Source organism: Stegastes partitus, unplaced genomic scaffold (genome assembly GCF_000690725.1).
Source record: "Stegastes partitus isolate 25-593 unplaced genomic scaffold, Stegastes_partitus-1.0.2 Scaffold85, whole genome shotgun sequence".
Lineage (NCBI taxonomy): Eukaryota > Metazoa > Chordata > Actinopteri > Pomacentridae > Stegastes > Stegastes partitus.
This window is the reverse complement of record NW_007577816.1, coordinates 704,713-731,097: the sequence shown is the minus strand read 5'-3', so window position 1 is coordinate 731,097 and position 26,385 is coordinate 704,713. Positions and strand designations below refer to the sequence as shown.

The window sequence follows — 26,385 nt, the reverse complement described above, 5'->3', positions numbered from 1 at the left end:
AAAGGAATTTAATTTGGACATGACATTTCAAAACTAAATCTAAAATAGCCATTTCCTTCTGTACAGTAGCTTCCTTTCTGACTAATTAGGTTTTAATTCACCTTATTGCATTTATTCAATTCAGAAAGCACTGACTTCATTCATATTGCGATTATGACAGTGTTGACAAAAGGTAGGCACATGATGGGCATCTTTCCTGCCATGTTAGGTTTAGGGTTATTTTTTTCTCCCCCTACACAGTGAATTAGAATAAATGTGGAGCAAGCCACTGTGGGATATTCACACATTCTCTCCGAGGTGGAACCGTCTTTTGTTCTTGGTTGGCAGCGGATCCAAAAAGATTTCCATATGGACATTGTGCAGCAGTGTACAGTATATGTTTTACAAGTATTCTATATTTAGAAAGATATTTAGGCCATGGTGAACAGTAAATAAAAGTCAAAGCAAGACAATTCATGTATCATATCTTCTTTTCATATTCAAATGAGACTCCAAAATTGGAAAATAAAAAACATGTTATTTGACTATTAATTTATGAAACAAAACAACAAATAACGCTTTTTTTTTTTTGTACTTTCCATTTTATGTCTAAGTCAAAAACAAGAAAGGAAAAACTGGGCTGCGGACCAAATTTGATTTTTATGTTCTATTTGTAAATTGATAATGGAAAGTAGGAATAATGCATTGATTTAAAAGCATACTCTAGTATTCATCCAGTGCAATGTCTGTTTTTGTATATTTTGTTTGTTAATGTCATTTGTATCTCAGGCTTCTCAAGGAGAAGCAAGTTCACTTGAAACTGTTTCTCTTTGAAGTTGATGAATTAGTAAAGAGTGTCGTCAGCTTGGGATTTCCATGTTGTTGTTCTGGAGCCTTGGAAAAAAAGACACTTCATTCTGAATTACCTCGCTAAAATGCCCAGCTCTATGCTGTAACATAGAAAATTGGTTGTCGTGTGTGTGTGTGTGTGTGTGTGTGTGTGTGTGTGTGAGTGCATATGTGTGAGTGAGTTATCGTACAGTATGTCTGTGTGTAAGCAACAAACAGGAGGGAAAGAGAAAGTCAGAACATTTCTGACAGCATGTGTGCAAGTAGGCAAATTAGGCTGATTATAGGAGTAGGCCTAATAATCCCATAAGCAGTACATCCGAAATTACTTAAAAAAAATGAAAACATTAAAAAAATGAAGGCATGGGTGGCAGGCAGAACTGAATGAGAAGCGGAGAGTGTCCCCATTTTCCTAAGTAGTTCTAAGCAGCATTAGTGCCTCTTAGCTGAACATGCCAAACCTGGGATACAAACTGAATCCTTGCTGGGCGAAGCTTACGATGCGTCATCTGCCATGTGTGTGTGTGCACATCACACACAAATGCTGTGGCTGGAGCTGACAGTCACACATTAAGTACAAAATTATGCACATGTAAAACCTTTTTGTCTCTTTTGGTCTCAGTTTTTCTCTCTCTGCCTTTTCTTCCTTTCCTCTCACTTCCTTTCTCTCCCTCTTCACCCCTCCTTTCCTGGGACATTAGCTCACATCCCAGTGGCACATCATCCAAATCTATGACAAGATGACAGATGCCGTGCATCATGACAATTTCAAACTGCTCACCCTGCCTGAACTGCTGCACTTTCAACTTAAACCCAATCATGCAAAATGAAAAAGGCAAACAATCCTACTGGAATAGGCACCGTTTCCAGTTTCACATGAAAGAAAAGAAAATAGATATTTTCTCAGTCCTTTTCTAAGACATCTTGCTGCGTAGGCTGTCAGTGAGAGAGATGATAAAAAGCTGTGATTATCAATGTGCTTTTCTAATACTTGTCCTAGATAGTGTTAGACAGAGACCAAAGAAAAGAAAGAGAACAGTGACAGAGGGAAAATAAAACTTGAAACATCTGTATTACTTCTTCATACTCCATCCACATTGAGAACGGCAAAATTAATGTAGAGTAACCACTTACTAATCAAACTCCTCTCTCCCGCCTTTCTTTTATTCATTTACCCCATGAGAGAAATAAGTGCTATTGGAAATGTGAGAGCGGCAGAGAGGTGAGAAGAGGTAGGAGAGATCCTGTGGCTCACTCACTAATGCATACAGGTCAGTGCGACCTGACAGCACTCAGGCAGCCAGAGTGCTGGAAGAAAACGTGAGGTTGTGTAAGCATCTGTCTATTTATGCGTGAGAGAGAAATTTCTGTAATTGAATGCCCCCATGTGATTGTATATATGCATGGTGGTGTGTGAGTGTATGTGATGAGAAAGCCTAAGCTCTGAGGGTTTCACTACCCCCATCAAGCACACCAGGATCGGGGTGCCTAAGCTGTTGCAGTAAGGATTAGAGCTTGGAGGTTAAGAGCTTCATGCACTTCCATACACAGATGCATGCACACATACACTCACATGTTTCTCTCTGTCCCCATTTCAACTGCCATGGTTGACAGGTGCACGACCATCAATTCATTCAACAGCTTCAACATACAATGGAACAGGGCACGTTAATAATAAAACGCGCTAATAAAATATTACAATCGGTGTCAGTTTGGATGTTGTAAACTTCAAGGCAAGGTCGCACCGGGAGACTGTGGAGGGCATCAGCATGTGGCTTAAAACCACAATTCCCTATAAGCTATGTTAAGGACTGGAAATGTGGAAATGACACAGACTACTTTGTGTTCCTGACAACATCTTTTATATAGAGTGTATGTAGAAACAAAATCAGACATTGTATAAAAAAAAAAGTCTTTTTTTTGTTGTTTTTGTGGACTCTCAGTCCCCTTTACTAAAAATGTGTTAGTATGTTTGATTTTCTGTAACTCTTTGCCTTTCTGGATCTCACCTGTGTATTTTTCTCTAACAGGTTGTTTTTTTTATGTTTGTCTGTGTACATGTCCATCTCTCACACTCTGCCTCACATTTCATTTGTCCTTTCCCATTTCTCAAAAGGCAGATAGAACGCCAGCTTGCCTCGCTGTAACTGAGACAGAAGCCTGGGAACAGTTCCTTAGCAACAATGAGCCACCATTTGCCTTGTAGGCGCTTCCCTTTCCTGGTGTACTTTTGAACTGTTCGCTGCACAAGTTAATCTTCCCTGCAATACTTACTTTTGGGTGTCAACGGCAGAAGTGCTAATCTATGCCTCCACTCGAGCATCATAAATCACAGAGTGATGTACCGCTGATGGGCGTACAACACCTAAGTCCTCACGCTGGATTTTTTTAAAACTCTGATGTTAATCATAGAGTTGAGTGCTCACAAACTTAGAGAGAGGAAGCCAATGATTAACTGCTGGAGTACAATTAGAGGGATCCTTGTTGTGGTACAGAGGACTTGTTACCCATCCATCATCAGGTGTCAGAGGAACTTTTAGGCATGGCTCTGAGCCAATACAGGTGCAACTTTAGATGTAGGTGTAGGTGAAATCACTGTGTCCTGGATCAAGGGTTTCCAGAAAGACAGTGCTACTTTTGTTACGTGGAGATTAAATGCAAAGAAAAATATTGAAATTTGCTTGTGAGCGGGTGCATACTTGTGTAAATGCAAATATACACACCTTCTTATGCGAATATGCACGTCTTCTGTGTTGCAGACGCCTAATATGTCTTTGCCACTTCTGTTATCAGGGCTCTTAAGTGAACAGTAGGACATTATCTGACCACACAGGAAGTCTTGTGTCACCTTCCTTGCTAATCTCATTAGATCTCAGAATGCAAGCATGTACTTTATATTGTACGTGACAGCGTGCGAGAGTGCCAAGGTTGTTACAGCACGGTCTGATGGTTATCAAGGTTGACTGTCAACTGCTGCCCGTGCATGACACAGTGTATGGAAAACGTGTATCTGTGGGTGGCATATACCTTGGCATGCTGGCATGGTTCCACTCCAGGTTCCATTGGTGGTGCAGGTCCTGGTGACAGCAGTGTCGCCTCCTATCATGACGTAACCCGGCTGGCACATGAACGTCACATTCTGGCCCACTGTAACGTCATCACCAAATCTAAGTCCATTGGCGGGGATACCAGGGTCACCGCAGGTGATCACTGCCATTGGTAACCACACATAAAGAACTTGGATCAGATGTCATTTTAAATGGTGTGTAGTAAACATCAAACACACATTCAAAAATAAAACATTTACTGACCGATGCAGCTTCTACAGTGTCTGATGTAAATAGCCTTTATGCCTATTTGTGCTTTAGACAGAGCGGCGATCACAGCGGAGGGCCTACGTTACATGACTCTCATGATAGTCTACTTATAGCCTTCTCTTGTGGCACTGTTAGGTGTATTTTCCCATTAACCCATGCATTTTACTTTTATTCAGATGCTGTAAGAGGAAAAAAGTTGGTTGTGATGCCTAATGTAAATGGAGGATTAATGCAAGACATAGTGGCTCTATTGTAAAGACACATGATTTGTGAAAAGCCTATGGAATCAGGGAACTGTAAATTCATCAAATATGGGGATGTAGTGGACAGCAACATACACCTATATATGCTCAATCGACATTTAAAAGGCCATTTGATAATGAAACTGCATTAAATATTTATTGTATATTATCTATTTATAATAAATACAAAGTCTGCCTGTTCTTGTGTATTTTTCAGCAATCTGCTGGTTGTGCATAATGTAATCAAGGGAACCACAATTGATCATCATGCATAACGGAGCTTTTTTTTTTTTTGACACAATATCATGTTACCCAAAATTGGTGTGCACTTTAAGTGTGCTAGGCAATAAAAATAACTCAAATGATTTGTAAGACATCTAATTTGATGTTAAGTTATGTGGAGACAAGAAATGTTGACAGTTGATGATATAGTTATAGCCATGTTATCCTATGACCAAGCATTCAAAGTAGGGATGCACGTTATTGGATTTTAACTGATATCCTACATTTTTCAACTCATTTTGACGGATTGTCATCGCAAATAGTGATAGATGAACTTATTTCCTTCCACTAAATTGCAGAGAACATTAAGTGTCTCCTGTAGTGAAATGGACATGCTTTGTCTAGTCTTTTTGTGATGGCAGATAAAATACAATGCTACTAAAACATACACATTCACTGGACAAAATAACTTATGTGATATTTCTAAAACCAAAGTCTAACTGCTTTGAAGGTATAATCTGCCTGTCAGGTCTTTATTAACTAAATTGATGGTGATCACCACACAGCACCTGTTGTGCTCCCGACCCCAGATTAAGGAACACCTGTATTATCACAGTAATCACTATGTTTTATTTATACATCCCCATTCTAAAATGCACCACTGCAATTATATATTTTGTCTGATATAAGCAGGGAACCCAGTTACAATCATAATAATAATGCTGAGGAGCTCTCCTCCCCCAGTAATTTCTGTTCAGTCTCTTCTTTTCATATGTCTTTTCTTGGCTTCTTCTCATGGCGCAATATCTCCAAAGTAAACAGATGGCCCACAGTGTTGGCCCACTACATTGTCAGGGCTTAACCCTTTGCTATTTCCGATAGAATATTTTAGTTGCCAGCCTTTATTTGATTGCTTGTTCATAGACCTCGTTTCACCTCACAGGCCCTAATTTGTGTGCACTTATTACAAAATTCTTTACAGACTTGTTCACCTTAATGTAAGAAGCCAGTTGGAAGCATATGTCTGTCCCTGCTCACGCCTCCTGCCTTAAATTAATATTTGTTTATTTTCAGTTGCTGCCAAGGACTTCAACACTTGGACATGCTTATCACTGCTGAGTGAAACTAACTTTGTATCCTGTCATGATTCATCTGAGAGCTGCTGGTTCTGAGTATAAAAGAAAAAGTGGGGTCTTAATTTTGCTACTAACTGAGGTTTTGAGTTGATGGCAGTAACTTCTTGCTTACTTCAAAAGGCAATCTAATCCTAGATGCATCTATTTTCCAAATTAACACAAAACAACAACACTGACAGGCAGGAAAGTAGAAGAAACTCAGCAGCCTTGATGTTAGTCTGAAATGCAATGCTATTTGCTGAGTGTTGAGTTTATTCAGAGGAATTTCATACTACATCCTCTTCAAATATTTCTGCACATGGTATCTGTGTCAGAGAAAAAAATAAAGTGCAGTTTATGCACTGATGTATTTAGTGTTTGATATACAGTCATTCAGGGTGCCTGCAGTACATATGGAAATTGTTGTGTAATAAAAAAACAAACTTGTCATCTTTATCGTATTTTCTTTGGTCTAGACAGGCATTGTGGGTAAATAATCTGTTTAGTTTTGCAGCAGTTCAGTTGTTGTCACTTCACATAAGTCATACATGAACATATTTCCCTCCTCCCACAGAGTGGCATCTATCTGTGCAGATAGTAATTTGATGAAAGTCACTCCAGCAACCTTTCTGGTTGGAAACAGCATTCTTGTTACTTGGTATAACTACAGTTTAAGTCTGATGCATTGAACACCCATCACATGATCCTAAACTCCAAAATCAGACTTTGAGGGATAACATTGATTCCTGCTCTGCTAACAAATGCACATGAACAAATGACAAATAATGTTTATTTTTCTGGAAATTACAGTCATTATTTACTTGACTCCACTGTTCACTGTTTACCAAGTTATTCCCTTCTCCTCTGCTCTTCTCTTTTTTCCCTACAAGTGCCCTCGGGTATTTGGCAGGCTGTCATTGTAAATAAGACATTTTTTCTTAATGTCTTGTCTGGTGAAATAAAGGTTAAATGAAATTACAGCTTATCCTGAGGAAGACAAGAACATGTGAAGCAAACTTTGAGGCAATCCATTCAACGGCTGGGACAACTGACTCAACACTAGAAACCACCTCACAAAAAATAATCAGGTTTCTAAGGTTCCTTTTCTGGAAAACAAGAACGTCTGTGCAAAATTTTGTACCAATCCATCAAATCCATGCCAGGTTTTCACAAGAAATACGAAAAGTTGCTGGAAAAGTCAGGTGATAACTAATTAGGGATATTTATTTTCTGGGTCAAATGGATATCAGAATGTTGTCAATAATGAATTCTGCACAGACTCTTAAATATAGTTCTAGACAGCAGCAGCTAAACCATTGCATTTACAGCCATGTTTATGGATAGTAAATAAATCTTTGGGTGTCTGAGTATTTGTGTTTTCCACACTGTAGATCTGCAATTCAATTTGACTCTGAGCCACCAAAATTACACATTATGTTGAATTAAGAATGAAAAGTCTCTCTAAACACAAGCCAGAAGCAGTTAACATGAATAAAAGACAGCTCATACAAATTTCAGTTGGTATCAAATAAAACCATCTCGTGAGGAGGTGGAAAAGTGGTCTTCCTAGAAGAGAAAAGGAAAGCTGCTGGAAAACAAAATGTGTGTGCATAAATGTTTACATGTGCCTGTGTATCTGTAGGAGTGAAAAACCCAGTCTGTCAGCACAATGTGGAAAAGCTGCAGGCTATTGACTTTCAACAACTCAACTTAACTATACAGTCTTTTCATTCAGTACACTTACTTGTTCCCGAGAAAACAGCTCACTGGGAGATACGAGGTTAAGGCTGGAAATCATAGAAGGAGTTTGCATGCACTTCAGTAAGGTGCCTCCAGTACAACCTGTATTTAAAGGCTGCTGGTTTTTAACCAAATACCTCTTTATTCCTTTCTGTATGGCGTTTGTAACTGTGCTGATATATTAAAAACATGTTGGTGATGCTGTATCGCCAAGAGTTATTTTGTCTTTTTTTTGTCATATTATATTATTTAACATATTTAGCATTGTAGCATTATAGCTCTACTGGAAGACAGGGTCTGTAGGGTCTCATTTTTAGTCAGCCTCTGGATTTAATTATCGAGGATGCATGGACTTCAAGTTGAGAAAGCAGATCACGTCAGTCTGCAACCTTGTAATATCCAAATGCACCCCTCTGCATTTTGCTCCAAAGTCTTCATTTAGTAGTATCCCCCAACAACACGTTTCTATACCTCACTAGAGAAATTCAACACAACTCTTAATCTAGGGGAGAAAGGCATCAGCTAGAGAAGTGAAGGATATGAAAAAACAGTAGATATAAATCCCCCGTATCACAGTGTATTACCCAGCAAAAAGGCTCCCTGAAAAATAAGTGTTTACTGTTTATTTCATAAAGTGCTTTATGGCTTTACTTCACAGTTTACTGAGCAAGTCTCTTTTCTAATGCACTTCAACTAAATTGCTAATTCCTTAACATGCTCTATAAATCTCATTTATCAACCATCAAGACTGTTGTGGAAAATAAAAAAATAAAGGAAGAACTTGTCTCTCTCCCCTTGAGAATGTTGCATGACTTTGATCTGGTAACCTACATGATCGATTACCCATGAACCATGAAAATGATTGCCTCCTTAATGACGGCACAGTGAGCCAATCCTGGCATCCTAAGTGTTGATGTCCCTGAACTGACCACTAAACTTAAATGTTAAGCGAGAGTATGGAAGAGAATACGTTTGGCGATGAGAAAGTCCTAAAGTGAGGAAAAGAGGCGAGACAGCTATTCTGCCTTTCTACATGTTTGATCATTATTACTCAATCCAATTTTCAATCTTTCTCTTCTTTCCCTCCCTCCCTGTACATATCCATCCAGAGACCCATTTTATTCCAAAATTGAAAATTATGCCTATGCCATTTATCCTTTCTTGTGATTCAATAACAAGCAAAAAGAATAAAGAAGAGAGAATATAGAGATTTTCAGAGAGAAGAACAATGTGTAATTTTGTTTGATAGTCATCCTGGTGCAAATTGAATATAGATTGGCATACTTCTTAATTACTGCAAGGCTCATTTGCTGAGATCTAGACAATAAAAACTGCCTGACAATTTTGACGCTTTGCAGGGAGAAAAGGCTCAAAGAGATTTATGTGTTATTTAAAATCTTATAGCCTATTTTAGCACCGCCGTTGATCACTCAGAGCGCCTCCTTTTGGGAGAAATAGGGAGCAACATCATCTTCAGAAAGGTTTATCTTCAGTACTATAGAAAGCATAAGAAGAGTGGCTCGTGGGTTTCAGTCTTCTGTATTACCACCACTGCATTTATAGTGAATGACATGCTGCTAATGTGAAAATGATGGGAAGCAACTCAATACTAGGACAACACTTTGTGTGCACCTGTGCCACCCCCATGGGAGTGCCCAACCTTACTTGTTCCAGTTTTACCTTTTTCTTTGTTTTGGTTCTATTACCTAAATAGCATATTCTGCGAAAGTCAAAGTAGATGGAAGTGTGACTGAACTAAATGTGATTAACCACGTAACACAGAATTTTGCTTTGTTGTTTCTCTGTTCACAGCACTGGTATAATCAGGACTATGCCCTGTTGGTCAGACACACAGTTGACAATGATTTTCATTTCTTAAGATGAACAATGTACAGCAGAATGGACCTTCAAGTAAATCACACAGGACCAAGAAAAAGAACTCCACCCTCCCTTCATGCCTTTGTGCACGCAAAACTCACTTGTGCAGTTTGGAGCAGTGCCAGACCATGTGCCATTTGCGAGACACTGGCGTGTAGGCGACCCTGTGAGGAAATATCCTTCCATACAAGAATACACAATGGAGTGGGAGAAGGTTGTGCCATCCACACGGGAAATACGGCCGTGAGCAGGGGTACCTGGGTTCCCACACTGTACCGCTGCATTACAGGGGAGAAAAGAGAGGATGTGAAGGTCAGAGGTGTAAAATAGTAATGGATTTTCTATTTTCCATATCAGTGATTCACCATCTGAGGTGTTAGAAGCCCCCAAGGTGGCTGCAAGATGACTTCTGAAGGTCTCAAGGTGATAAAATAGCTGTGAAAAAATATACTCCTCCGCTATTAGGTGAATACTAATTCATTCATGAAACAATTGCCATTTTCCCTTTAACCTGATCAATATTTGTATTTTCTTGACTCAGTCTTTAACACTTTCGTGGAACAGTCTGCAAACGGCTGGCAGAAATAATTAGCTTGCGTCGGAGTTAACAATTATGCACGTGTGCCTCACATTAGAGGATGTGAGAAATCAGTGTTGTTCTTTTAGAGGAGCTGTGAAACAAACCAGTAAAGAACCACTAATCTATACAACATCACAGCTTTACAAAGAGAGGCTAATGAGCAGAGCTGGTGCACCGGTACACAAAACCCAATTGCAGTATTGACGAGTCATCTTAAATAAAGTCTAGCTTGTGTATTGTCAAGTCTCATAGTGCATCTATGGTAATGGCATTTAGTGTTGTGTAAAAACAAGAGGATTATGGGAGTAATTTGAAATTTTGCAGTTATGGTCTAAAGACTCAGTATTCAGTTTTAATGATAATAAGAACTTCAAACTTCGGTGTGCAATCCTTGGAGAGGGGAAAAAAAAAAAAAAAAACTTTCTAAAGAGAACTGAGGAGTTGGGCTTTTTGCCGTACAGTATCCTTTTCAGCATTTTCATAACAGGCCACCTAAAATGTATCCTTGAAGATTGTCGAGCAAAGAGTTTGCTTCATGTATTTTTCTTCTGCTCCAAATCACGTCTAATTACAAAACTGATCTGCTCTCTCAATCACCTAATTGCCTGGAAAATCTGAAATAGTGATTCTTGTAGGAGACAGACGTGTCGCAAGTGCGGTGGTGATTTCTCAATTACCACGTGTGCGTACACGCAAACTAATCGGGGTGCACATGCATCACTCACCCACATGCCTAGCCACATCAGGTGGCAACTTGCTCACATTAACGTGCTACAAATGCACACACAAGCCTATTCATACACCCACTATATGCATATGCTCCTGGGTGCATTTACCAAAAATAAAATATTGTAGCTTTTTGGTTTCCTTTCTTAATAATTTAAGATAGACGCTATGACAGACACATAAAACAGACCTTGATGGCATTGTGAGATAGATATTAAGCTGAATATCTACAGTGACTGTTTCTCGGAGACTGTAAAAGGTTGTGGATAATAGATGGATGGGCTTTAACACTAGACAGGGCTTTAGATCACAAACAGACAGCACTGGGACTCATTCAGGCTCCAGTGAATTCTTGCCCCTACCCTCCCGAGGTGGAGGATGGTTAAAACAATCTTTAAATCAGGAGTTCAGCTGGGAGATGGAGAGATAAAAAGCTAGGGAAGGCGAGATGTGGGGTAAGAATAGAGGAAGGAAAAAGCAGAGAGAGTATGATATAAAGGAGGGAGAGATGGAAAAGTGGGCAGAGGCGGAGTGAGAGCTAGACAACAAGATTAAGACAGAAAGAAATCAGAGGAGATGCAACAGAAAAGGCTGACATTAAGGGAAATGAAGGCCAGAGAGAGAGAGAGGGAAGAAAGGGAAGAAACGTGGGAGATGGAGTGAAAGGCAGATATACTGTGAGTAGTTCAGAGGGGCTATGCATTGGCCTATCATATTAAAAATGACACTGGCACTGTTCCAAGCTGGCGGACAGTAAGTAGAAGAGAGCAAAAGCAGTCAAACATTTGCCTCAATATCCGGTTGACCCCTTAGGGTAATTTATGCAAGATGTAGAGCTGCCGTTCTGTGAACTAATATCTTCAAAATCCACAATGATTCATTTATCACAATCCAAAAAGAACTTGGCTTTAGGTGTCGAGAATTAATGAATTTTTGGTTGCAATCTGGAAGATAGTCACAGCACCATGTGCTGGCAGAAAATACCAGACTGCAGCAGAGAGATATTTATCCATCTGGTGCAGTACTGCATTCTTGAGCTTTTGCAATCATTTGTGTATGAGCTAGAATGCAGCCAATACGTTGCATACAATGTGTGTGTCTTTAGGTGGGGCAGTGTACTGTTGGATTTTTTTACATACCACAGCTGATGTGAGTTTTGGTAGCATATCAAACAATATCTTGGAGATGCTTTGAAGAGTGTACACAACAAAACTTCTCCATCAATGTTGCATTTTGTCTTAAAGGGGCATTTCAGCGATTTGCTAGTGCACTTTCAAACATTTTAAGGAACTTACAGGAGCCTGAAGGATTTTGGCTTTAGATGTTAAGTTTAGCCCTTAAACATTAGGTCTCTTTACATGATGCAACTCAAAAGCATCTTTTGTCAGTTGAAGGGAAATACACATAGCGTTTAAATTACATGCACCCACTTTGTTACATAGGCTTGTCTGGTAAAAATGTGTAGTCTCCACGTAACAACCCTGATGACATCAGAATTATTTTATCGGACTTTATAAAGCTCTGTCCTGAGCCACAAAAGACTTCATACAACTGTTTTCACAAGCTGATTTGGACTCTCTAAGACAGTGCCCCTGTAACAGAAAGCAGATGTACAAGGTTTCTGTCTGAATAAAATGCAGACAAAATTAGGTTTAAAATAGGAAACATCTGATCAAAGTATAAATAAACAAGACTAATAATCTGCCCTAAACAAGACTAAGAATCTGCCTAAGCCTTCAGTGGCAACTTCTGGTAATTGACAGCTGTTAATATTTAGAGCCAGTGTAATGTGACAGTGAAGCACACTTCACTTAATAGGCAAAAACATGTTGGAGATTCAATACCCAGACCTGTGTAACCATGCACTGTTTTATGAATCTGTAGGAGTTTACATGTGTGCTTTCGAATAGAGAAATACAGTATATGTGTGTGTGTCCTCTCTGTATGACTCTGATCTGCTCTTTCCTACTGTTTAATAAATAACATCACTGAGATATTTTAAAGATTCCTCTTACGTTTGCAGAACGGCTGTTTGCCTGACCAGGTCCCATTGGGGAAGCATATCCTCTCTGCTGAGCCATACAGGGTATGTCCCACTGCGCAGGTGAAGCGCACCTTGCTGCGCACTTTAAAGTTTCCTGCCTCCCTGCTGGCATGGGCAGGTATACCAGGATCCCCACAGCTGCCTGTCGAATCACCTGCAATGGAAGATAACCAGTCATGGACCAGCAAAACAGTACACTTAAGATGCCATCCACTTGTACAGTTTGTGGGTGCTTGCATGTGAGTGTGTGTGTGTGTGTGTGTGTGTGTGTGTGTGTACAGATGGATCCTTTTAAGTTGGTATGACATTGACTTACAACACAGTGTTCCTGTCTGTCAAGCAGAAGGACAATACAGAGAGGTCTAGACAATGCACCAATGAGCAGTTGTCACTATGCCAACAACCTGGAGGAGCCATACTTTCCACAGCTTTGACACCAGGAGCTTTCTGTCCATAAAAACAGCAGAGCCAGCATTAAAAGGCAACCAGCTGTGGTTATGAGAAATGATGAATACAGTTTGACCTCTGAAACTGAATGCATTTTCATTATCCTGAACTATCCTTTCTGTCTTTTGTTCTGTGGAACAACCTATGCTACTTTCAGTGTTGCCACCTTGCACCACCTGTCACGCATGTCTATGAATTAAATCAGATAAAAAGATGCTGCGTCTCTTGTTAATTCTCTTCATGTTCCCATTAGTGTTGTCTCTGGTGGGTGAAAGAAATAGGACACGTTCTCTTTCTAAGCCATATGAAATGAGGGAGAGAGATGACAGGTATGGAATCAGGGCAGTGCCATCACTGCTGAAGATTTTATGTTGTGATGAACAGCAAGCCAAGCTGAGTGGTGTGTTAGTCAGGATGGAGTCTACAGAGTGGGGTGGTTTTGTATTCACTTGGGACATCCTCAGAGAAAAAAAAAAAACGTCATAACACACATAACACCAACCACCACTTCCACTGTTGCTGCTGCTTCCGCTTTCTCACAGAAATGAAACCAGTGGAGGAAAGAAAAGAGAAAAATGTTTGGCTTCAGAAGACAGTATCACAGACAGAGAGAGACATATAGATGTACAGATATTCAAATAGATAGAAAGATAGACAGGTAGACAGATAGACAGTCTCTTTGCAAGAGATTCATGCTTTATTGACTTTGAGATCTTGTTCCTTGAGCTGTGCACACACCCTGTGCATCATTCCCTGTGTGTTGGCTGCTGCTCTCTGTGTACAGAGCAGCAAACAGCTGCAGTAATACTGGACTTGTTGACGAAGCCTTACTGCACAAACACAAAGCTCATATCTTCTACACACATCCCACTGCTCATATGAGCACAAAATGCATTTGTCAGGTCAAGGGCTCACAGCTGGAGATGATAAGTTCTTGTGTGGCTGTGGCTGGCAAAGAGTGTGTGTGTGTGAATGCATATTGGCGTGTGTCAGTGAGAGTGTGCGTTTGATGCATGTGAATGTTTATGCGTCTCCCTGTATGAACTTGTATGCACTTGCAGAGGCAAGTGCACACTGACTATGCATATGCATTTGTGCCTGTGTGTGTGCATGTCAACTTTGTGCATGTGTGTGTGTTTCACAGCAGCTGTCTGTACTTCATTAGTCTCCTTCGGTTAGGTGAGGCAGCCTGACTCGGCATGCACTGTGACAGCTATAATCTCACTAATTGGGATGGTGGTGGATTTGGTTTGAATCTGAGTTAATGTCCATTCACCAGGCTCCCTTTGTGAAGAAATAATAAGGCCTTCAACTCAGCCATGCAACAGACGAGGACAAAAGGGGAATGGCTTGGCAAGCGGTTTTAAGCCCCATCTTACTAATTAACAAGGGAGGACAGATGAGAGAAAGGATAGATGCATGGATGGATGCATGGATGAGAACTACTGCTGACGCTGGGCTAGACTTCTGAGGAATTCATATTTCGAATTATTTGTTGCTACTGGTGATGAACACTGAATTATAATGTGCCATTTTCATAACGTCTAGTTCAGCAGATAAAGCTGTTTATAGACTTTGCAACCATCTTTCGGCAAATAAATATTACAATTTCTGAAGAGCAACAAAGAGAAGCTTAGAGTACGTAATGGAAAATCATGTAGGAAATTACAAAAAAAATAAAAAATAAAAGAGGCATTTTAGCATGAATTAAGTCAAAAAATCTGAATCCATAATACCTACAGTCAAGAAATCTGGTGACTTTTTTTTATGTTGTGAGGCATAGATTTTGGATTGGTTTGCTAGTGCTCCCCACCACTATCATAAAAACACAAAATAAGGTGAAAAAATGCTGCGTTGTCAATCTAGAAGAGTTCCAAAGACTTGGAGAATCAATGCCAAGACAAACTGAAGCTGTTCTGGTGGCACAAGATAATCTAACATCCTACAAAGACACTTGTGTTGGTTTTTCCTTTAATTTGTCCCCCTTCTGTACATTATTCATTCAGTTTCTCTTGCTAACATTGCAATACTAATTGTATCACTTCCAATGTTTTTGAGCATGTGTCAGTGGAAATGTGTGTGAAAATATGCATTTGCACTAATCTGAAACTCTCCGGGCATTTTCTGCTTTATGACTTGAGTTCCAGCTGTGTCTTGGTTCCCATTTCTTCTCCAGTAGTAACAGATGTTTAATGCTAGGTCTGCCAAGCCTGGCAGTGATGAACAAGTGATCTAAAATGGTTCCTTGTTTCCATTGTAAGCTATGGATTTCAGAGTTATTTAGATGCATTGGTGCAGTATAATCCTGTATGACAAGATGAAGATGATGCATTTATGTAAAAAAATAAAATAAAATCAATTACTTAGGTTGTGAATGTCATAGTTCTTTAAATTACTTCTTAATTCTATATGTAGATACTATGCAACTGAAAATGACATGGAAAGGCACTGCTAATTCCATTTTAAAGTTCAAGGATTTCCACCTCCATATATTTTTCTTATCCTATCTGTCATAGAAGTGTTGCTGCATCAGTGCACGGGTAATTTAATCAGCATTTTGTTGTGCGAATATATGCAATCAACATTAATATTATATACTCATAAACTTTAAATATCCTCCCATAGCACATTATTTTTCCTTAGCCTGGTAACTTACATCTCTTTTTATTGCATTTAAATCCTGCGATCCCTGACCCAGGACTGATACCCTGATGCACAAATTCCTCCAGGGATTTACTCTCTAAACTTGTTTGACAATTTAAATACTTGGGAATAGACTCATGTTGGCTTTACTTATCTCACTTTTCAAGTGATGAGTTGATGCTGATTAGGTTTTGGACAAGTTAAATTAAATGCACTGAATCTGTTTTGGTATTAAATGTGTTTTTTTCCCCCCCAGATTAAAGCAGTATATTAGCTTAGTATCCTCCAGACAAACAGAAGCAGTGGAGCTCATGGTGGTAATACAGAGCTCAGAGTGAATGATGGAATGAAATATAGTACAAAATTGCAGATCATCACTTTACGAGAGGCTCATTTGTCATAACAGCAGGGTGCTGATCAAATCATCTCAATAATAGATGCCAAATTGCTTTTAAAACCGAGGTGATGAGTGATAAAGAAGAACACTTTTTAGCTTTTCCCCCCCAACCAAAACCATTACAATCATAGACTGATTAGCCACAACATTAAAACCACTGGCAGCTGAGGTTAATAACATTGATCATCTCATCACAATGGTACCTGTCACAGGCTGGGATATATTAGGTAGTAGGTGAACAGACAGTTCTTTAAGCTGATGTGTTGGGAGTAGGAATAATGGACACCATAAGAATCTGAGCGACTTTGAAAAGGGCAAATTGTGATGGGTATAGATGACTGGGGTCAGGGCATCTATAAATCAGTAGGTCTTGTTGGGTGTTCCTGGTATGCAGTGGTAAGTGTCTACCAAAACACGGCAGCAGGGTCATGGACAACCAAGGCTCACTAAAGCCCATGGGAAACGTAGGCTAGTCTGTGTAGTCCAATCCCACAGAAGAGCAACTGGAGCACAAATTTCTGAAAACTTTATTGCTGGCTGTGATAGAAAGATGTCAAAACACAGTGCACCACAGCTTGCTGTATTCTGTGCTATGTAGACTGGTTCAAGTGCCCATGATAAGCAACCACCAAAGCATCTACAACACCCAAGTGAGAAGGTGACATTTTTTCTTCTACATCATGTGGATGGCTGGATGTGTGTGTGCATTGTCCATGTGGGAAAAAGCTGGAAACAAGATGCAACATGGAAAGAAGGCAATTTGATGAAGGCAGCGTGATTCTCTGGGCAATGTTCTCGTAGTTTAATCGTAACATCCGGATTTGCTTGAGTTTGTTGAAGACGTTTCACCTCTCAACCAAGAGGCTTCATCAGTTCTGACTGACTAGTTGGGAGTTCCAGATACTTCTATCCTTAAGGATCCATTAACACTTGAGTTTCGGTTTCATTTGGGGGTTTGTTACTCCTCCCCCTCGTTATGTGAGTCGTTAGTGCGCCCCCTGACACAATGGGATTCGTTAAGGTCTTTTGTGGCTAGGTGTGAATGTGGTTTCATCTTCCTGGGGAGAGTTCTGGGCAATGTTCTTCTAGGAAGCCTTAGGTCCTGGCATTCATTTGGACTCTGACAAGTACAACTTGCTGAAACACTCTTGCGGACCCATACATCCTTTCATGGCAGTGGTCTTCCCTGATGTCAGTGGCCGCTATCGGTAAGTTACTTTGCACTGTGTCATATTAGAAAAAAATGTTCAGGAATTGGTTTGAACAACATGACAAAATGTTAAAGTTGTTGACTTGGTCTCCAAAATCCCCAGATCTTAGATTGAACATCTGTGGCATAGGCTGGAATAACAGGTTTGATAATGAAGGCCCCACAGCACAACTGAGAACAGTCTAAGGATCTGCTGCTCACATCTTGGTGCCTGATACCATAGGACACTTTCAAAGGTCTTGTGAAGCCCAGAGCTGTTTTAGTAAAATCAGACAAACATTCACAATATAGGCAGGCCACCTTAATGCTGATAGGTCTATGTGTTATTAGACTCTTTGGCTACATTTTCAATAAACTATTGGGCTGTATACACCAAATAATTATGCCGGCTCAAATTAAGCAAACGAGCGTACCTCACCTCTGGGTGATTTTTCCATTTTGTTGAGCTAGGACAGAAACTGTAATGGAAACTCTGACTGGGTGATAGTTTTGAGCCACTGCAATCACGTGCATCTCCTTACTATCCAAGAAATCTCACTTTCCTGCTGCCAGACTACTTTCCAACTGTCTGAGTAAATACAAAACACTGAAGGTGAGGAGAGAGTTTGCACTACCATTTAAAGAAAAGGAAAAAATAACTGCCATACAAGTCTGCTTACAAACATTACTTCTGGGTCAGTGAGTTGAACAAACCAAGTGAACATTCAGTAAAGAGAACCCACTTAAATGGTCAGAAATGCTTAAGTGTGATGGGAGGGAAGTGCACAGGGGGGATTAAGTGGGAAAGTTTGTAGTTCTGCAGACATACACTATAAGACACTTTTTTTTTCGTGTTTTTTGAAAACGTCAGGAGAGTCTTGAGATAAATGTACTGACCACAAGACACTTAAATTTTGTTTGCGAGAGTCCACAGTTGGGCAATGTCAGGGGTGATATCCTTTAATTGTTTCAGCAGAAAGCAAAATTTAGTCTAACATATTTTTGGCTGCGCGGTGAAGTCACACCTCTCCATCGCTGAATGCAAGAGGAATAATGGGTATGGGTTTTTGTTTGGCACTGATCCACCATTCGTGTATTCAGCCAAATGCAGATATGTCAGATAAACCACAGGAGTGTCTGCTCTAAAAGTGGAATGCTGAAACTGATTTGCAGATGGGTTTTTGAGGTTGACCCAACCTCCATTAATATCAAAACTCTTAGATACTAAACCATTGTGCTGAGGTGTTCATGTTGCCGGTGTGTTTTAAATATTCCACTGACCTACCTCTTGTGTTATCTAACCATGCAGACAGTTTTGGTTCAATGTGCCCAGATTTGGAGGTTGTTTAAGTCCCTCTTCAGTATAAAATCAAGTTTTTTTTTACTTTGATAAGTTCTTTATACGTGACCCATCTACACAAAATCAGTCGCATTGCGCCTGACGGTATTTGACAGCGATATGGAGCGTAATACTATTACACTCTGTAATATTATGTTACCTAGATGTAGAAAACAACTAAATGGACCCATCTAAGTAATAAACCCAAAATCAATATTTTATAATGTGTTAACGTAATTCAGGCTGAATCTTGGATATAGCCAAAAGTGTAATGCGACTGATTTCACGCAGATGGGTCACATAAACTGTTTTTAACGCTGGAAAGCAAATCATGATTGAAATAAGAAGTCAACAATGTGGCTGAGTATCTCTGTCTTGAAGTCACTGTGTGCCAATGACGGTCGCAAAAAGAGATTCCAACAGTTACACCTAAGCCATTTTGATGTAGGTACGAATTCTTTTTAAGTAAGTAAATATAATTTTGATACATACAAAGACATATTTTTAAGGGGTCAAATCAATGACAAGAGAGACACTTGATATTTCTGACAATCTCGTACAAAGTGGTTGAATGGAATTCTGTTTGTGTTGCTCAAAGCACTGAAAATCGCTTTTAAAAAATTTAACAGCAACCTCTCTTTAGAAACTTTGTCCTCGTCATTTTGTACAATCTAGACATATCTATAAACACTTTTCAGTGGAATTACTTACACCTAGAGAAAAACAAGCTACAGTGTATTCTATGAAATATCACAAGCATTGTGGACATTGCTTTTAGAAAAAGATGTGGCTAAATTTTTTAAGAAGCACTTTTTATTTTTTTTTTACTGCTGTGAACACAACAAACAGAATTCCATTAAAGTCTAGAGTATGGGGGTGATGGCAGTAATCTCAGAGATGGATATCTCACAGCTGGGCAAATAAAACTCCAATTATTAGTGTAGCTAGATACCACTAGAGGTAAGTGAGAAAGTATGTTCTGTTTTTGTTTTGTAAATTGGGCAAACCAAACCTTTACTCGCAATTCTTTCCTTTAATTTAGAGAACACTTGTTCAGGAAGCACAAACTGAGTTAAAATCACTACTCTATTTTACAAAATCAAACAAACAGTCCTTAATAGAATATTAAGATCACAGTCAGTAGGGAGTGAGAAAAAGAAAGGCTTTCTCTGTTTGAATCTGTGCAGGAATGTGTGTACATGCATGACCAGATGTGTGTGTGTGTGTGCGTACCTGAGCAGTGGGGCAGTGGACCACTCCAGTGTCCATTCAGCTGACAGGTGAGTGATGAGTCTCCTATGAGCTGGCGGTCTCCAAGGCATGAATATCTCACTGTGGAGCCAAAGGTAAACTTCTCCCCACTCATCACTCCGTGGGGAGGTGTACCTGGGTGGCCGCAGTCCACCTCTGCATGATAGAGAGGGAGGACAGGAGAGATTATCATGACAGGACGGATGGGCGGATGGATTATTGCTGCATGCTTCAACACACTTGATAAAATCTCCACTTACACTGCTACTGGTGCTGATGGGACACCACACTGTTTTCTATTGTCAGAGAAACAGCTTGATATGTTATGAAAACTGAAAAGTTTTTGTTCTATCATTACAGTTACAGTCTCTATTGTCCTTTTCTTTCTGTCTTAGCTGAGCTGGTTAAAGCACATGGATAATGCCCTGTCAAAAGCAGCAGCAATCAAACACACTGCTGTGAACTTTGAATCTGTATGTAGTCAAGGAAGGCTTGTGTTGAGCAATTTGAGCAGAATAATGTGCAATTATATATTAGCCAGAAATTGTGATGGTTTTACTCTTTTTCAAAAAGGCATCATATCTCAGCTTTATATGGGTAGCTTAACTACATGATTATACAATGAACTTTGTGGGAGATGAAGCCCTTTTAAAGGGCTTCCAAAGAAGTTACACACACAAAGTCGGACTAAATATATTGTATTTTTAGGGATCATAGTCCTGCTGAATACTAAAATTTGATGCATTTGGCTGAATGTGAGGCAAAGAATGCTCCTGTGTATATCTCAGTGTTTATCCTGCTGCTTCCGTCAGCAAGGAAATCAATTAATCAATAGCTGGTGCACCAGTTCCTTTGACAGCCAAACATCTACTTTCTTCTTTTTTGTTTAGTACATTTTTGCTAAGTACAACCTGGCCTTTCTGTCTTTGAAGTTCACCAGAGGTTTGTATCTGGATGCTTTGAGGTTGTGCTCATGAAGTCTCTCTGCAAATGATATTCCTGTCATGTACAAGACTTGTGCCGCTTGGACTGCTTGGTTCTTTCCCATTTTTTAGTTTTCCCATTTGAATGTACCTCTGTTTATTTGGTTCAAGCTGACTATATTTAATATCGCTCACTATCAGGTCAGCGTTATTTCTCGCTCGCATTTTTAGACTCATTGTTAACATCTTCACTCTCAACTCAAAATCACCTGTGAGCTCTTTTGCACATTAACTAATTGAGAAACAACACACAGCTCAAGAAGCATTTAGTAACAAGTGTTCAGTTACTCTTGAACCCTTGCAATTTCAGTACATTGTGTAAACAGTCTTTCAATATTAAAGCACTCAAAATAAAGCTATGACCTGGCACTTCAATGTAGTATTGATTATTTTATTTTCAAACTGAATGAACTGAAGCACAGAGCCAAAAGAGCAAAATCTAAGTTTAACAGCACTTTTTGTGTTATTATATTATATTTTTTGACCTTTATATATATATATTTGTGGGAGTTGTCATTTTAATCAGCTTAGTTTCATAATGCAAAGTAATTTTCTGTAATTTTTTGCAAAGCTCATTTCTTAACAAAGAGTCACTGATGCCTGGAGCAGTGAATAAACATTTGAGACAGACACTCCTGTGTATCTCTTTAATTACTATTCTGTTTGATAAACTAAATGCTGCGCGTCATCTCTCTACCATGAAATGAAGTGTATTTTAAGCCTGTGTGCAAAAAGTGGAGGTTTACTTAAGATAATTTCACTGGAAGTGGGTCATTACTGTCAGCAGACAGAAAGAGAGTGCACAACGAACCAGGTGTCTGAGAGCAACATTACAAGCTCAGATAACCCCTACAGTTCATAGATGGTGGTTGTTATAATTCAAGCTGTTAGTTTTGAGGAAATATTAACTATAGCATGAACAACTGGTCTTCTGACAGCCCCACATTTCTCAGTTAGGCACAATGAAACATAACCAAAAGCCACTGGTGCATGTCACATCAGACAGATGCTCCCAGGAGCAGCATTTAGCAACTTTAGTACCATTTAACTCGGTGGGTGAAAGTTGACACAAAAAAGGTGGAGGACACTCAATTGAGGGCGATTTTTCCCCCTAAATCTGCATCTCTTGTTAAGTTTATTAACCCTGGTAGCTCTAGGCCATTTTTAAGGTAATTTCACCACCTTTACTGTTAAGCTCTTATCTTGGTTTCATAGAGGCTAAGCTGTTCAGATCTTCTATCATTTGGTATGATCAACCTTGCAGATTTTTTTAGACCTGCCTTTATAAAAAGGAAAACATATTTAGTAGTATGAAATCATTGTGTTTTTCTATGCAACTCACCATAATATGCTCACTGAAGAGTTCACATACATACATATACAATCAGGCTAGTGTTTGCCTACAACCCCTAACAAAAGGCCTTCAATGGCCACTTTGCCTCAGGCCCCCAACGTCTTGGATCACTACTGCATATTTGCATAGAGGTTACCGCTGCTTGTCTTTTGACACAACTTTTGAAACATTACAATGAAAAGTAAATCAATGCATTTTTTATACAAAGTGGAATGAAATGTCAGCCTAAGACTTGAAACAATGCAAAACTAATTTCAAAACCAGCTTTCTCATCGGAAAGGGTGACTTCTGGTGTTAATTTTAATTTGCCATAGGCCTGTGTTATGATTCAATTACAGCAGGGGCTTTGTGACCTATTTAGCCAAGAAACAGGAGAGTGGAAATGAGTCAAGAATTTGGTAAAGATGTTATTTCACATAAGTTTTATCTGTCTTCATAGTATTGTTACTTCAGTATGTCCAAATATGTAAAAATCACCAGAGCTTCAGTTTCACCTTTTCTTCTGATATTAAATTATTGCATCGATATCTTACTATTTACGCAGCGATGGCATTGATACTAATACATCTAGATAATAACGCCTATGCAGTGACGATTTAATGAGTAATTTAGACAAGAGCACTGGATGTGAAGATGATTACACAGCTACATGCAGGTTGCAACTATGATTATCTTTTATGTTAATTTAAGATTATATTTTATCACAGATGCTTCATCGCACAGACAAGTAACTACATTGTTGCAAAGGTCAAGACATGCAGTTTCATTTAATATGTGCTACACCTCACTGCATTAAACAGTAAAAGAGCAATTCAACCGAGACGAGGGAATTTGCACACAAACTACATTTGTCAGAGTTAATTAATCAGCATTTGCATAAAATACGCTAATTACATATAAAAGGTGGTTTGGCTGATGCATCGAGCAAGGAACAGAAGACAGACACATGGACAAACACCTTTACTTATAACATAAATAGCTGCATGATTTGCCTGTTTTGTAAATGTAATAATAAAATGTGCCACTGTACCAATGCATTCCGGTAGAGGTTTGTCCCAGTGGCCCACCGGCTGGCAGGTGAGCACCGATGAGCCGAACAGGTAATATCCAGGGTTACAATCGTAGAAGACCACACTGCCGAATGTAAAGTTACCGTGTTCAATCTTACTCTCACGAATAGAGTTGGCAGGAATTCCTGGATCTGTGCAGTTAACCACTGTTGAAAAGAAAGACAGACATACAATTATGCCACAGTTAATTTCTCAAGAAATGTGATCATAGTGGAAGAATACAAGTAAGACAGCAGAATGCTGATGGCAGTCCAATTATTTTTTATTGCTGTAAGGATTTTTCAGCCAAGATAATTTCAGGCAAATTACTCTTGGAATAGGAAAGCCATATGCTGAAAAAAAAAACCTTTTGCTTTTTCCCAGTTTTCCTGTTGCCCTGAGTAAAGTCTTATTAAGTGTATTTATGGATTCAATTTATTATCTATAATCTCTTTATCGTAAGTGTGCTGTGGGAGAAAAGTGATGGCTTGCGAGGCTGCTCCTGGCAACTTTTTAATAAATATCAATTTATTGTGGTTTTCAAAGACAATGCAAATGAATTATTGATGTACAGGACGGTAATGCCTACTTGAGTCAAGGTGAATATTCACTTCTTGGAAATGTTTCCAAACCCATCTTATGAAAATGTATGATCTCTCTCCATGTGGCTGCTGTGGCATTAAGTATGTATCATGCGCATCATGCAAATGCACTGTAGGAGATGAAATATAGCACACATTCATTCCTAATTAAACTGTAAATCTATACATAATGTATAGCTACTGCACTGTACTCTGGACGTACATGGTTTATGTATCAAGTTATTGGGACAGCATGTATTCTGTCAGAAACGGTTTTATTTTAACACTACGTGGCAATCTGCCTAAATTACTGCACCCAGTCTCATCACTGGGGATTTTTCCTGGAAGCTGTGTAGTCTTTTCTTTTTCTCTTTCTAGATGGAGCATCATTTGCATAAATGCTATCTGTCAGCATGTTCGTGTGAGTTAATAATAGAACTGTTGACATGACCTAATCGGTGGCTTCTTCTGTTTATTCTACAAACAAAAAGACAAGTGAGCACAGGCTATATTAAGCATTGCCAATAATAATAACACCTAATGTTTCCTGTTGAAAACAAAAGGCACAGCCATTGTCACAAATTCACAAGCATCCATTTTAAAAGCAGTTAGTCTCCAAAACCACAATGCTGACAAGGTGGCTCAGTCAGCTGAAAAGAGATGAGGGTGAAATTAAGTTTAAAGCAACATCCAATTAAATCAATAATGCAAATGTGTGACAAAGCTGGCTAAATATGCGAAAATTTTAGTGGGAACAAACAGACATACTTCGACAAAGGGAGTCATTGCAGTGTAATATAATCTCACTGTTTTGATCTTTCACCAGGTCTGTCTCTGCAGTGCTATTCAGAGTAATGGAAATTGTGTCTCTTCACATCTAACTGCCAACAAAACTCAAGCCAAGAGAAAAGATATTTTTTAAATGGGCAAAATCTGGCAAACCTAGCTTCAGTCCTTTAAATCCAGAGGTAATAGTCCAATTAAAGCCACCTGGATTCAAATTAATTTCTTTAATTCACTTTTTATAATAATGTCAATCTGTTTCTTACTTCATCGAGTTCTTAAACCAGTCAACACAGTACAATAGTTAACTAAATTTAGCACATTTTTACACTGCAACAATTATCTGTCTCAAGCTAGAAGCGAAAGAAATAGCAAAATAAATAGAAAACATATGTCCACAAAATTGCCCAACTGTCAACATTATTTTATGGTTTGGATTAATAAAAAAATGCCTGCATTACTATTGATTGTGAAGACATCATTAATGAGCTTCACCTGTGCAAACTCCAAACTAAAAAGCAAATATGTGACACCAATTCGGTATCTTCCACTGATTGTATTCTGTGCTGTCTTGTCTTTGGAGTAATCTCTCCCTTTTCCATACACTCTGCTGTAAGCTTGCTATTGCCATTTCTCTTCCCTTGCTCTAAGGCCAGGGCTACAGATGTTTTCGCCTCGACCCAGAAAAGTAGTGCAAGTAGGCACTTCTACCATTCAAATCAATGGATGTGTGAGCACCACCTCTATCTCTTCTGCTTGTTTGCCCGAGCCTCTGCAAGCTGGCAGTCACTGGCCACTGATTCCTGAATGATCATGATACATCTGCTGGCGGCTGATTTCTTGTGGTCATCCTAGCTTCAGAGCCCTGAATAATCACATAACACCTGGAAAAAGCTATTTCATTCTGTTCCAGCACTTTGGCTGGATCCTATTTCTGTTTGCTGGCAGGTACCTGTCACCCCTTATGGCTAGCCTGACTTACAGAGGCAGTACTAGATAAAAGTAGCCTGCTACAAAAAATTTAATAAACCTTTAGTCCACTTGGGAAATGGGTCCTTGCAAATGAGATGCATTTGGATATGATGGAGCTGTTGGGTCAAGTTTTTGTTTTCAATTCCTCTTTGTTTTGACTCATGAAACAACGTCTCTTGAGACAACCGAGTTCAGCTGTCAAGGTGCATTCGCGTCTTTCCGATACTTTAAGTTGGTGAAGATGACAGTCATTTATACATTCCGCAGGCGCTCTGTAGCTGGACCTCACCTCTGCATGTCGGTGGCTGCTGGCTCCACTGGCGGCTGGCCTGGCACTGGGCTGTGGACGGTCCTTCCAGGGTGTAGCCTTTGTTGCAGGAGAAGCGCACCACGTCATTGTAGTTGAAGCCATCGCCTGTGGTGCGGCCATAGATGGGGCTACCAGGGTGGCCACATGTGACAGCTGAGGTTGACACACATCGCCGAGGCAGGAAGCAGAGAAGAGGATGGAAAATGATAGGTGGCAAAGAAAGAATACAAATATGGTAAAAGAGTGAGGGTGTGAGAACCATACAGAGTGTGTGGAAGGACAGAGAGAAAAAGGGGGAGAGAGAAAATTCAATAACAATGATCGAGGTCACGTACAGTGACACCTATCATAAGAAAGTCATTATCATATAATTAACCTCAGACGACAATAGGGGA

General features: G+C 39.5%; 1 protein-coding gene across 1 annotated transcript in view; it reads right to left on the bottom strand.

Annotated features, from left to right (window-relative positions):
- LOC103353833 (CUB and sushi domain-containing protein 3) overlaps window positions 1-26,385 on the bottom strand; it is a 218,033-nt gene that overhangs the window by 27,426 nt on the left and 164,222 nt on the right. Inside the window, exons 54-59 of the mRNA XM_008276992.1 lie at window positions 25,970-26,143; window positions 23,326-23,511; window positions 19,941-20,114; window positions 12,664-12,846; window positions 9,444-9,620; window positions 3,856-4,038 (exon numbers count right to left, since the gene is read on the bottom strand). Of these exons, the coding sequence (XP_008275214.1) occupies window positions 3,856-4,038; window positions 9,444-9,620; window positions 12,664-12,846; window positions 19,941-20,114; window positions 23,326-23,511; window positions 25,970-26,143 (1,077 nt within the window). The remainder of the gene's footprint in view (window positions 1-3,855; window positions 4,039-9,443; window positions 9,621-12,663; window positions 12,847-19,940; window positions 20,115-23,325; window positions 23,512-25,969; window positions 26,144-26,385) is intronic.